Source organism: Leucoraja erinacea, chromosome 37 (assembly GCF_028641065.1).
Source record: "Leucoraja erinacea ecotype New England chromosome 37, Leri_hhj_1, whole genome shotgun sequence".
NCBI lineage: Eukaryota > Metazoa > Chordata > Chondrichthyes > Rajiformes > Rajidae > Leucoraja > Leucoraja erinaceus.
Window position 1 is genome coordinate 10,951,458 of NC_073413.1, and position 13,644 is coordinate 10,965,101.

The 13,644-nt window shown below is 49.5% G+C and overlaps 1 protein-coding gene across 1 annotated transcript in view; it reads left to right on the forward strand.

The window, feature by feature from the left end:
• LOC129713963 (transient receptor potential cation channel subfamily M member 4-like) overlaps positions 1-11,883 on the forward strand; it is a 43,518-nt gene extending 31,635 nt beyond the window's left edge. Inside the window, exons 20-26 of the mRNA XM_055663384.1 lie at positions 180-354; positions 1,486-1,654; positions 2,435-2,616; positions 3,161-3,293; positions 4,262-4,334; positions 5,977-6,070; positions 11,267-11,883. Coding sequence (XP_055519359.1) covers positions 180-354; positions 1,486-1,654; positions 2,435-2,616; positions 3,161-3,293; positions 4,262-4,334; positions 5,977-6,070; positions 11,267-11,289 — 849 coding nt within the window. The 3' untranslated portion in view covers positions 11,290-11,883. The remainder of the gene's footprint in view (positions 1-179; positions 355-1,485; positions 1,655-2,434; positions 2,617-3,160; positions 3,294-4,261; positions 4,335-5,976; positions 6,071-11,266) is intronic.
• The last annotated feature ends 1,761 nt before the right edge of the window (positions 11,884-13,644 follow it).

Below are 13,644 nucleotides of genomic sequence, written 5' to 3' on the forward strand. Positions count from 1 at the left end.
AGTTGCCATACCATACTGTGATGCAGTTGGTAAGGATGCTCTCGATGGTGCAGCGGTAGAAGTTCACCAGGATCTGAGGAGACAGATGGACCTTCTTCAGTCTCCTCAGTGGTTGGGTGGGTGGGTGAGTGGACATTGAGCCTGGTCCTCACCTCTGACCTCCGCCCTTGCCTTCCCAGATGAAGGACATGTTCTTCTTCCTCTTCTTCCTGGGCGTCTGGCTGATGGCGTATGGAGTGGCCACACAGGGGCTGCTGCACCACAGCGAGACCCGGGCCAGCTGGATCTTCCGACGGGTCTTCTACAGACCCTACCTCCAAATCTTCGGCCAAATCCCACTGAACGAGCTGGATGGTGAGCCCTCTCCCGCGTCCCCACCTCCATCTCCCCAACACCGGCATCGCGCGGTCTCCTACTCAACGCAACGTTAATGATAGAAACGCAGAAACATAGACAATAGGTGCAGGAGTAGAGGCCATTCAGCCCTTCGTGCCAACACCACCATCCCCAATCAGTACCCCGTTCCTGCCTTCTCCCCATATCCCCCTGACTCCGTTAGCCCGAAGAGCTAATTCTAACTCTCTCTTGAAAACATCAGCTCAGTTTCAGTTTAGTTTATTGTCACGTGTACCGAGGTAAACGGCTCGATTGTAATCGTGTATTGTCTTTCCGCTGACTGGTTAGCGCGCAACAAAAGCTTTTCACTGGACCTCGGTACACGGGACAATAAACTAGACTGAAACTGATTGTTCCCAAGTTAATTGACCTACAAACCTGCACGTCTTTGGAGTGTGGGAGGAAACCGGAGCACCCGGAGAAAACCCACGCAGGTCACGGGGAGAACGTGCAAACTCCGTACAGACAGCATCCGTAGTCAGTCTCTGGCTGCGTGAGAGGGCAACTCTACCACTGCGCCACCGTGCCGTCCTTGACATAGAAACATAGAAAATAGGTGCAGGATTAGAGGCCATTCGGCCCTTCGAGCCTGCACCATTCGCCATTCAATATGATTATGGCTGATCATCCAACTCAGTATCCCATCCCTGCCTTCTCTCCATACCCCCTGATCCCTTTAGCCACAAGGGCCACATCTAACTCCCTCTTAAATATAGCCAATGAACTGTGTGGCCTCAACTACCTTCTGTGGCAGAGAATTCCACAGATTCACCACTCTCTGTGTGAAAAAAAGAATTCTCATCTCGGTCCTAAAAGATTTCCCCCTTATCCTTAAACTGTGTGTGGCCCCTTGTTCTGGACTTCCCCAACATCGGGAACAATCTTCCTGCATCTAGCCTGTCCAACCCCTTAAGAATTTTGTAAGCTTCTATAAGATCCCCCCTCAATCTTCTAAATTCCAGCGAGTACAAGCCGAGTCTTTCCAGTCTTTCTTCATATGAAAGTCCTGCCATCCCAGGAATCAGTCTGGTGCTGTAATCAGTGATCATGACCTATTTGACTCTTCCCCTGTGCTGTTCCCCGTTCCAGCTGCTCAGATCCCCAACTCCAACTGCACGGATGACCCGGTGGCGATCCTGATGGAAGAGCTCCCACCCTGCACCAACACCTACGCCAACTGGCTTGTCATCCTCCTGCTCACCATCTTCCTGCTGGTCGCCAACATCCTGCTGGTCAACCTGCTCATCGCCATGTTCAGGTAACGGAATCCGCCGTGCCCAGCTGCCGGCAACGGGCGATCGCTGGACTCGATGGGCCGAACGGCCTGTTACCATGCTGTACCTCTAAACCCAGGCTGGGGTCACGGGGACAAGGTACAAACTCCGTATGGACAGCACCCGTCGTCGGGATCGAACCCGGGTCTCCGGCGCTGTGAGGCAGCAACTCTACCCGCTGCCCCACCGTGACAGCCTTAGATATTCTTAGCACAAACTGCACTGGGATTAGAAACTTAGAAACATAGACAATAGGTGCAGGAGTAGAGGCCATTCGGCCCTTCAAGCCTGCACCGCCATTCAATATGATCATGGCTGATCATCCAACTCAGTATCCCATCCCTGCCTTCTCTCCATACCCCCTGATCCCTTTAGCCACAAGGGCCACATCGAACTCCCTCTTAAATATAGCCAATGAACTGTGTGGCCTCAACTACCTTCTGTGGCAGAGAATCAGAGATTCACCACTCTCTGTGTGAAAAATGTTTTTCTCATCTCGGTCCTAAAAGATTTCCCCCTTATCCTCAAACTGTGTGACCCCTTGTCCTGGACTTCCCCAACATCGGGAACAATCTTCCTGCATCTAGCCTGTCCAATCCCTTAAGAATTTTGTAAGTTTCAATAAGATCCCCCCTCAATCTCCTAAATTCTAGCGAGTACAAGCCGAGTCTATCCAGTTGATGCGATACGATAGATCTTTATGTATCCCAGGACTCCTGGTCAGGTACATTGTACAATATGTGTCTCACATTCCCCTCTTCCAGTTACACCTTCAACAAGGTGCAGGAGCACAGTGACATCTACTGGAAGTTCCAACGCTACAAGCTGATCGTGGAGTACCACAAGCGGCCCGCCCTGCCTCCACCCTTCATCATCTTCAGTCACCTCAACATCTTCATCAAGAGGAACATCCGCAGGGTCCCCTCCGTGAAGAGCAAGGTGTTCGGTAAGGCAGCAACAACGGGACTGGTGATGGTAGAGGAGGCAAACACTGGCCCAGGCACCAGCACAACGAGATGACCTCTGGGCCAAAGGGATAATGATACACCATGGGATAATGATACAGGCTAGAGTGAGCACAGGATTACACAGCAATAAAAACAGAAACTGCTGGAAACACCCACCAGGTTGGTTTAGTTTAGAGATACAGCATGGAAACAGGCCATTCGGCCCACCGAGTCCGTGCCGACCAGCGATCACCCCTTCACATTCCATCCCCTGCTCTACATCGGTGAGACCAAGCATAGGCTTGGCGATCAGTTCGCCCAAAACCTCCGCTCGGTCTGCAATAACCAACCTGATCTCCCGGTGGCTCAGCACTTCAACTCCCCCTCCCATTCCGAATCTGACCTTTCAGTCCTGGGCCTCCTCCATGGCCAGAGTGAGTCCCACTGCCAATTCGGAGGAGCAGCACCTCATATTTAGTCTGGGCTATCTCCCATGGTGTTTTGCCTGCCACAAGAGGACTAACCATCTCACTTCCGTTGCAGTGATGGACTTCCCCGAGTCGGTGGCCAGCAAGCTGATGACATGGGAGGCAGTGCAGAAGGAGAACTATCTCGTGTGTCGCAACAGGGCCAAGCGAGAGAGCAACATGGAGCAGCTGAAGAGGACAGCGCAGAAGTGAGGACAGACCAACTCCTGTTACCGTCACCCCCCCACTCCGCTACTCAATCACGGCTGATCTATCTCTCCCTCTCGACCCCATCATCCTGCCTCCTCCCCATAACCCCTGACACCCGCACTAATCAGCCATGGTCACATTGAACGTCTGAAGAAGGGTTTCGGCCCAAAACGTTGCCTGTTTCCTTCGCTCCATAGATGCTGCTGCACCCGCTGAGTTTCTCCAGCATCTTTGTCTACCTTCGATTCTCCAGCATCTGCAGTTCCTTCTTGAACATTGAATGGCGGTGCTGGCTTGAAGGGCCGAATGGCCTACTCCTGCACCTATTGCCCATAGTCTCTAATCAAGAATCTATCTATCCCCACCTTAACAATACCCACTGACTTGGCCTCCACAGCCATCTGTGGCAAAGAATTCCACAGATTCACCACCCTCTGACTCAAGAAATTCCTCCTCATCTCATTTCTAAAGGTACGTCCTTTTATGCTGAGGCTGTGCCCTCTGGTCCTAGACTCTCCCACCAGTGGAAACATCCTCTCCATCCTCTCCACGATTCTGTACGTTTCAATGAGGTGCCCCCCTCATCCTTCTAAACTCCAGCGAGTACAGGCCCAGTGCCGTCAAGCGCTCATCATATGTTAACCCACTCATTCCTGGGATCGTTCTTGTAAACCTTCTCTGGGCCCTCTCCAGAGCCAGCACATCCTTGCTCAGATATGGTGGCCCAAAACTGCTCACAGTATTTGGAGTATAGGACGATGCATCTCTGGAGGGAAGGAATAGGTTATGTTTTGGCTCGAGATCTTCCTTCACACTCGGGAAGAAGCAGCCTCGACCCGAAACACCAGCCGTTCCTTCTCTCCACAGATGCCGCCTGTTCCCGCTGAGTTACTCCAGCATTGTGTGTCCATCTTCAGTGTAAACCAGCTTCCTTCCGACACATATGACGATGCCTCTTGTCTTCCAGGGTGGACACGGTTCTGAACTACATCACCGACATCAGGGAGCACGAGGGACGCCTCAGAGTTCTTGAGAAACAGGTAACATTGGTGGCACCGACTGTGATGGACCTGTGCAGTCGGCATCACCCCCACAAGCCTCACACCCCCACCCCTCGGCTAAACTGGCACACATGCCTGTCCCCGTCCCCCCCCACTCCCTGATAGGGGGTCTGCCATGAGAGGAGGGGGGGGGGGCGTAGAATAAAGGGGGGCCTGACGAGGGATACTTTGTAGCATGGTCGGTGCCCTTTAAGTAGCGACCCTTTGCATACCTTGGATAAAGTATTCATTCATTCATTCATTCATTCATCATTCATCATTCAAATCATTCATTCATTCATTCACTCATTCATCATTCATTCATTCATTCATTCATTCATTCCATCATTCATTCATTCATTCATTCATTCATTCATTCAATCATTCATTCATTCATTCATTCATTCATTCATTCATTCATTCATTCATTTCATCATTCATTCATTCATTCATTCATTCATTCATTCATTCATTCATCATTCATTCATTCATTCATTCATTCATTCATTCATTCATTCATTCATTTCATTCATTCATTTCATTTCATTCATTCATTCAATCATTCATTCATTCATTCATTCATTCAATCATTCATCATTCAATCATTCATTCATTCATTCATTCATCATTCATTCATTCATTCATACATTCATTCATTCATTCATTCATTCATTCATTCATTCATCATTCATTCATTCATTCATTCATTCATTCATTCATTCATTCAATCATTCAATCATTCATTCAATCATTCAATCATTCAATCATTCAATCATTCATACATTCATTCATTCAGTCATCATTCATTCATTCAATCATACATTCATTCATTCATTCATTCATTCATTCATTCATACATTCAGTCATTTAGTCATTCATTCATTCATTCATACATTCAGTCATTCATACATTGATTCATTCATTCATACATTCAGTCATTCATACATTGATTCATTCATTCATACATTCAATCATTTATTCATTCATTCAGTCATTTATACATTCATTCATTCATCCATTCTTTCATTCAATAGCCCCTTGTAGGTTATCTGAGAATATTACTTGTTTAAGAAGGAACTGCAGATGCTGGAAAATCGAAGGTAGACAAAAGTGCTGGTGAAACTCAGCGGGTGCAGCAGCATCTAAGGAGCGAAGGAAATAGGCAACGTTTTGGGACGAAACGTTGCCTATTTCCTTCGCTCCTTAGATGCTGCTGCACCCGCTGAGTTTCTCCAGCACTTGTTTTGGTTTAGTTTAGTTATAGAGATACAGCACAGAAACAGGACCTACAGCCCACCGAGTCCGTGCCGACCAGCGATCACCCCTCACACTAACACTATCCTACACACACTAGGGGACAATTTACTATTTTACCGAAGCCAATTCACCTACAAACCTGCACGTCTTTGGAGAGTGGGCGGAAACCTGAGCACCCGCAGAAAACCCACGCAGTCAGGGCGATGGGTGACGTTTCGGGTCGGGACCCCAAAGGACCTGAGGAAGGGTCCCGACTCGAAACGTCACCCATTCTTTTTCTCCAGAGATGCTGCCCGGCCAGCTGAGTTACTCCAGCACTCTGTGACTGTCTGCAATTCCTTGTTTCTACAATATCTCTACATAAATGCTCTTTATATTTTTGTAGATGGACTATTGCACAGAAGCCTTAACCTGGTTGATCGAATCCTTAATGCAAAGTGACCTGCTGAAGAATGCCAAGGCCCCACCAACATTACCAGGTACGGAACTCATACCCCACTCCCTGCCAGAGCTGACCTGTGTAACTTTAGCTCAAAACACAACAGCACTGGGCCTGTACTCGCTGTAGTTTAGAAGATCGAGTGGGGACCTCATTGAAACTTACCGAATAGTGAAAGGCCAGGATATGAGTATAGAAGCTGGGATGTAATGTTAAAATTGTACAAGGCATTGGTGAGACCAATTCTGGAGTATGGTGTACAATTTTGGTCGCCCAATTATAGGAAGGATGTCAACAAAATAGAGAGAGTACAGAGGAGATTTACTAGAATGTTGCCTGGGTTTCAACAACTAAGTTACAGAGATAGGTTGAATAAGTTAGGTCTTTATTCTCTGGAGTGCAGAAAGTTAAGGGGGGACTTGATAGAGGTCTTTAAAATGATGAGAGGGATAGACAGAGTTGATGTGGACAAGCTTTTCCCTTTGAGAATAGGGAAGATTCAAACAAGAGGACATGACTTCAGAATTAAGGGACAGAAGTTTAGGGGTAACATGAGGGGGAACTTCTTTACTCAGAGAGTGGTAGCGGTGTGGAATGAGCTTCCAGTGGAAGTGGTGGAGGCAGGTTCGTTGGTATCATTTAAAAATAAATTGGATAGGCATATGGATGAGAAGGGAATGAAGGGTTATGGTATGAGTGCAGGCAGGTGGGACTAAGGGAAAAAAAGTTGTTCGGCACGGACTTGTAGGGCCGAGATGGCCTGTTTCCGTGCTGTAATTGTTATATGGTTATATGGTTATTTGGATAGAGTGGATGTGGAGAGGATGTTTCCACTAGTGGGAGAGTCTAGGACCACAGGTCACAGCCTCATATAGGACGTTCTTTTAGGAAGGAGATGAGGAGAAATTTCTTTAGTCAGAGGGTGGTGAATCTGTGGAATTCATTGCTGTTGAGTTATGCTTGTAATAAGGCTCGTACCACGACGTAAACAGAGTATACCTTTAATCTGTACAATAACAACAGCAGCCACTGCAACAGCCTCGTGTAAGCCCAGGCCTCTCTCTCCAACTGCCGACACCCTGGGTTTTCCAGACACAACCGGTTACTGGAGCCTGGCTTCTTGCAGGGTCCTAGTGCCCCTCTGCTCAGCCTTACACTATTAAAGCATAATACCACATCTCCCTTTCTTTGAGAACAAAGGGTGGACTACCTTTGTCTCTGCAGGTCTTAAGGGGTTTATTCTGCCCTTTTGCTGGAAGACCTGTCCCTGATCTAAGCATGCAAAATAGAAATAAAATAACTTACACGTTACCATACTGTGAACTATTCTTTCAGGTTTCAGGTAAATGTAACAGGTTTACAGAACATTTCCACATCACATTTCACTCTCTCTTTTTCTTTATTGTAGAAAACAGATCAATAAATCACAAATCAAGTCTCTGCGGCTTTCTAACCTCTCTCCCACACCTTGTCCGCACAGTCTCTGTGGTGGGGCCCTCTCCGCTGGGTGATGCTGTCACTGGTGGAGCTGGGTCTGGTGGAGCTGGCTCTGGTGGAGCTGGCTCTTCTCCCACCGGTGGCTCATCAGCGTCGACTACCTCACTGTTGGTCTGCAGCGGCACCAAGTGCTGCCGGTTCCTCCTCAGTGTGCCCTGAGGCACCTGGACGATATAAGAGCGAGGTGCATTGTGTGTAGATAGCACTTTGCCCTGGACTCGTGCATCGGTGATCCACACATCCTCCCCAGGTATTAGTGGCTCCAGATTTCTCGCTCCGTGCCTCTTGTCAAAGGATCTTGCATCGTTCCACCTCTTCTCCCTTTCTTTGGCCCCCAGCGCGTTGTAGTCAGGCAAAACTGGATTCAGCAGGGTTGGAAGGGCAGGAACTGTAGTGCGTAGGCGGCGCCCCATCAACAGCTCGGCCGGGCTATAGCCATTCTGTAGAGGGGTTGCTCTGTAGGCCAGCAATGCAAGATATGGGTCTGACGCCTTTGTTAGCAGGTTTTTCACGGTTTGTACAGCGCGTTCCGCCTCCCCATTGCTCTGAGGAAACCTGGGGCTGCTCGTGATGTGCCTAAAGCCATACTCTGCTGCAAAGGATTTAAAGTGGCTACCTGAGAACTGGGGCCCATTGTCACTTTTAAGAAATTCACAAATTCCATGACGAGCAAATATGGATTTCAGGTGCACCACCACATCTGTGGACCTTGTGGGTGATAGCAGCGCAACTTCCACATATCTTGAGAAATAATCTACGACTAGCAGATAAGTCTTGTTTTTCAGCGTGAATAGGTCAGCTCCCAAGGTTTGCCAAGGCCTGTCTGGCATCTCCGTTGGCATCAGCGGCTCTTTGACGTTCCTTCGCTCTTGGATGCAGGTTCTACATTTCAACACCATGTCATTCAGCTGGCTGCTGAGTCCTGGCCACCATACCGTCTGTTTGGCCCGGCCCCTGCACTTTGTCACCCCCAGGTGTCCTTCGTGTAGTCTCTGCAGCACATCACCTTGTAAGGCTGATGGGATGACGAGCCTCGTGCCCCGCAGCAGCAGCCCATCGTGCACAGTCAGCACTGCTCTACCAGCCCAGTAATGTCTCAGCACTCCCTGCAGTTGGCTTTTGTCGGGCCAGCCGTCTGTGCAGTACTCCATCAGTGCAGAGCATGTGCTGTCTGCCTGTAGGTGCTCCCGTAGGCTGCTCAGATAATCTCCACTGACAGGAATGTTGCTGATGACAGAGTCTACATAGATGTTGGTGTCCTCTGATCCCAAGGTGATGCCGTCAACCCTGCACACAAGCTGAAGCCTTTCTATGGCAGGTCTTCCCAACAGTGCAGTGTGGAGGTCTTTTACTACATAAATGTCCTCTATGGCTGTCTTGTTGCCTCTGCGCAGTGTTTCTCTGGCTACGCCCAGGACAGAGAGTGCATTGCCCCCTGGCCCAAACAATGGGCGTGTCGACACTGCCAGGCACTTCACATCATGCCCCCCTGTAATGTCATGGTATACCTCTGCTGGCAGGGCGGTCACATCAGCACCAGTATCTATTTTAAAGCACACTTTTTGTTGTCTCACTTGTAGCTGCACCGTCCATGGGTCTTTTCCAGCATCCACGGATCCCAGGAAAAAGCTCTCTTCTTCCTCTGTAGTGACAGCATTGAGAGATTTAGCACCGTTTCTGCACACTTTACCATAATGTCCCTTTTTGCCACAGTTGTGACACACAGCATCTTTAGCAGGGCATTCCAATTTTCCATGCGAGGGCATTTTTCCACATCTATAGCAGGCCTTTGAACCTGGCTGTGGCTGTGTATTAAATTTATTTTTGCCTGGTGTTTGTGCTTGTGGCTGAGGCTTTGAGGGAAATTTGGGTTTTTTGTAGCTTTTAGCATGCACAGCATCAACATTTGAGCACTTGCTAGCACCGCTATTTTCTCCTCTTAAGTCAAACCGCTGTCGTCTAACTTCTTCAGACTGCCTTGTCTTTGTTATAGCAGTTTCAAGGGTTAGGTCTCTGTCTAGCTGTAGCTTTTCGGACAATGAGACGTTTCTCAGCCCAACCACTAACCTGTCGCGGATCAGCTCGTTCTGTAACTGTCCATAGTTGCAGTGTTCGGCTAATCCGTATAGAGCAGTGATGAAGGAATCCACCATTTCTCCTGGCAGTTGCACACGCTGATTGAACTTGGCTCTTTCATAGATAACATTCTTTTTAGGCACAAAAAATGCATCAAAGCCTGCCTTGACATCCGTGTACACCCTCCTCTCATCTGCAGTTAGCGTTAGCCCCTTTAGCACATCATCTGCATCATCGCCCATGCAATACACTAGCGTGTTCACCTGGTTTTCTGCCGACGTCGCGTTTAAATTGCTTGCAAGCCTGAAGCGGTCGAATCTCCTGATCCAACGCTCCCATTCTTGAGGCTTGGTAAAATCGAATGGCTCTGGAGGTTGTATTGTGAACGTAGCAGTTGGTGTAGGTTGCGCCATATCTGCCAGCTCGTCTCCTATTTCCCGCCAAAACGATACACCGTCCTCTTCTTCTTTAATTATTTTCTTGCTTACAAGTCTCCCAGTTCTGGCACCATGTCGAGTTATGCTTGTAATAAGGCTCGTACCACGACGTAAACAGAGTATACCTTTAATCTGTACAATAACAGCAGCAACTGCAACAGCCTCGTGTAAGCCCAGGCCTCTCTCTCCCTCTGCCGACACCCTGGGTTTTCCAGACACAACCGGTTACTGGAGCCTGGCTTCTGGCAGGGTCCTAGTGCCCCTCTGCTCAGCCTTACACTATTAAAGCATAATACCACAATTGCCACAGACGGCTGTGGAAGCCAAGTCAGTGGATATTTTTAGGGCTGACGGTCGGCACAGAGTCGGTGGGCCGAAGGGCCTGTTTCCGCACTGTATCTCTAACCTAAACTAAACTAAAGATGAGGTCTAAGTGGAGATGAATTAGTAAATGGATCATAGGCAGATGAATGGGGTTGTGAGGACAGATCAGCCATGATTGAATGGTGGTGCAGACTGTAAGAGATAGTATGGAAATGCCCTTCGGCCCACTGAGTCTGTGCTGCCCAACAACCACCTGTACACCAATTCTATCCGACACTCAATTTTACAGAAGTCAATTAACTTACAAACCCTTTGAGTCTTTGAGATGTGGGAGGAAACCGGAGCACCCGGAGAAAACCCACCTGGTCACAGGGAGAACGTGCAAACTCCACACAGGGAGCAGCCGAGGTCAGGATCAAATCCGGATCTCTGGCGCCGTAAGGCCTGTAAAAAGTATTACCCAAATGGTTAGCGTAGATCTATGGAGCGAAGGAAATAGGCAACGTTTTGGGCCAAAACCTTTCTTCAGAGGGTTTCGGCCCGAAACGTTGCCTATTTCCTTCGCTCCATGCAAAGAGTTGAACAATCTCCACTATAGGAAATAGGCAACGTTTCGGGCCGAAACCCTTCTGGGTTTCGGCCCGAAACGTTGCCTATTTCCTTCGCTCCATAGATGCTGCTGCACCCGCTGAGTTTCTCCAGCCTTTTTTGTCTACCTTCGAATTTCCAGCATCTGCAGTTCCTTCTTAAACACTGGTTGGCATAGATCTCCATTTGAAGAAGGGTCTCGACCCGAAACGTCACCCATTCCTTCTCTCCAGAGATGCTGCCTGTCCCGCTGAGTTACTCCGGCATTTTGTGTCTGTCTTCCATTTACACTAATGATCATCTTCTCTCAACAGATTCCTCCTACAAGAGAGACTAAAGGCTGTAACTACCTGCAAGGAACTAGTCCATCATCGGGATGGGTCACATCAAGGACAGGGATGGACCTCTCGAGCCAAGGTCCTGATCTCCTCCTTGTGGTCAGGTTTGCCACCAAGGATGTGCCTGGATCCCATGGGCCCGAGTCTGGAGGACACAGGGGGTTTAGTTCTGGATCAGATAGGCAGCTTAGACCCAAGGCGGTCTGGAACCCAGGCACCCCCTGTTGTAAATACGATGAGTCCACTCCATTCACCCTGGCACCTTCTCCTCAACATTCGGATGGATTCCAGTTCAAACCCACGTGGCCACAGGGAGAACGTGCAAACTCCGCACGGACAGCACAGAAGATGCGGCGAGGATCTTTGCTGCACGTTCAGGAACGTTCCAGAACTCACTCCTCACTTCTCTCCTCCCCCCCTCCCCCAGGTCGCTCCGGGCTCAGCCTGAACACGAACATCACCGTGAATAAATGTATCCAAACAACTCATACAAGTGTATCGCTGCTGGCAAATTCATTTCACTGCACCTTCGGGTGCATGTGACGAATAAAATTGACTTTGACTCTGAGACAAGTATTATTCCTGGGGTGCTAATCTGACGTGGCATCCCAATCAGTACCCCGTTTCTGCCTTCTCCCCATATCCCCTCCCCCCCGCTATCTTTAAAGGCCCTATCTACGTCTCTCTTGAAAGTATCCAGAGAACTGACCTCCACTGCCCTCTGAGGCAGAGAATTCCACAGACTCACAACTCTTTGTGTGGAAAAAGTGTTTCCTCATCTCCGTTCTAAATGGTTTACCCCTTATTCTTAAACTGTGGCCCCTGGTTCTGGACTCCCCCAACATCGGGAACATGTTTCCTGCCTCTAGCGTGTCCAAGCCCTTAATAATCTTATATGTTTCAATAAGATCCCTCTCTCAACCTTCTAAACTCCAGAATGTGTACAAGCCCAGCCGCTCCATTCTCTCAGCATATGACAGTCCCGCCATCCCGGGAATTAACCTTGTAAACCTACGCTGCACTCCCCCCAATAGCAAGAATGTCCTTCCTCAAATTAGGGGACCAAAACTGCACACAATACTCCAGGTGTGGTCTCACTAGGGCTCTGTACAACTGCAGAAGGACCTTTTTGCTCCTATATTGAGTATGTCCTTCCTCAAATAGCACATGTACACAAAACACACACACACACACACACACACACACACACACACACACACACACACACACACACACACACACACACACACACACACACACACACACACACACACACACACACACACACACACACACACACACACACACACACACACTACACCTGAGTTCCTGAAGCAATTCTGTCCCAACATTGCTGGTATTTTCCACAGTATTGTGATATTCATTTTTATGTTCTATTGGGGAAAACCACTTCCTGTACAGGTCGCACAGTTGTGACCTCATATCCTGTGTTCTACATGCCCTTATGACATCACTTCCTCTGTCTGCTATGACGTCATAAGGCTCCATTTTCCATCACGGCCTGTGTCTTGTATTTATAACTTGGGATCTATCGTTCCCTGAAGTGTTTGTCCCCTTGTCCTGACGGTCTGTACTGGGACAACCGCAGTCAACGTGAGGCCATTCGGGCCACTGTCTCCAACTCCCACTCCTGACCAGGCTATCCCTCCATCCTCTCTCTCTCTCCCCAACCCTCTCTCTCCCCCACCCTCTCTCCCCCCTCTATCTCCCCCTCTCTCTCGCCCTCTCTCCTCACTCTCTCTCCCCCCCTCTCTCCCCCCACCCTCTCCCCCCCTCTCTCCCCCCCTCTCTCCCCCCTCTCTCTCTCCCCCTCTCTCCTCTTTCTCCCCTCTCTCTCTCTCTCCCTCTCTCCCCCCTCTCTCTCTCCCCCCCTCTCTCTCCCCCTCCCTCCCCCCCCCCTCTCTCTCTCTCTCTCCCTCCCTCTCTCCCCCCCTCCTTCCCTCCCTCCCCCCCCCCTCTCTCTCTCCCTCTCTCCCCCCCCCTCTCTCTCCCCCCCCCCCGCTCTCTCCCTCCCCCCCCCTCTCCCCCTCTCTCTCCCCCTCCCTCTCTCCCCTCTCTCTCTCCCCCCTCTCCCCCCTCTCTCCTCCGCCCCCTCTCTCTACAAAGGGTGGGGGTCTGGGGAATGGCGGAGATCTCTGTTCAAGACTCTCTCCTCTCCCCTCAGTCGGATGAGATGACCCAACTGCAGAAGGGCAGCCAGGAGCACACCAGGTCTCGAGGAGACATGGCCGAATCCAGCCTGGAGCACGAGAAGAAAAAGAGAAGAAATGGCTGTCTCACCAAAAAGAAAAAGTCAGTCTCCTTCCATGGGTATGGAGTGGTCTGTCTCCCCC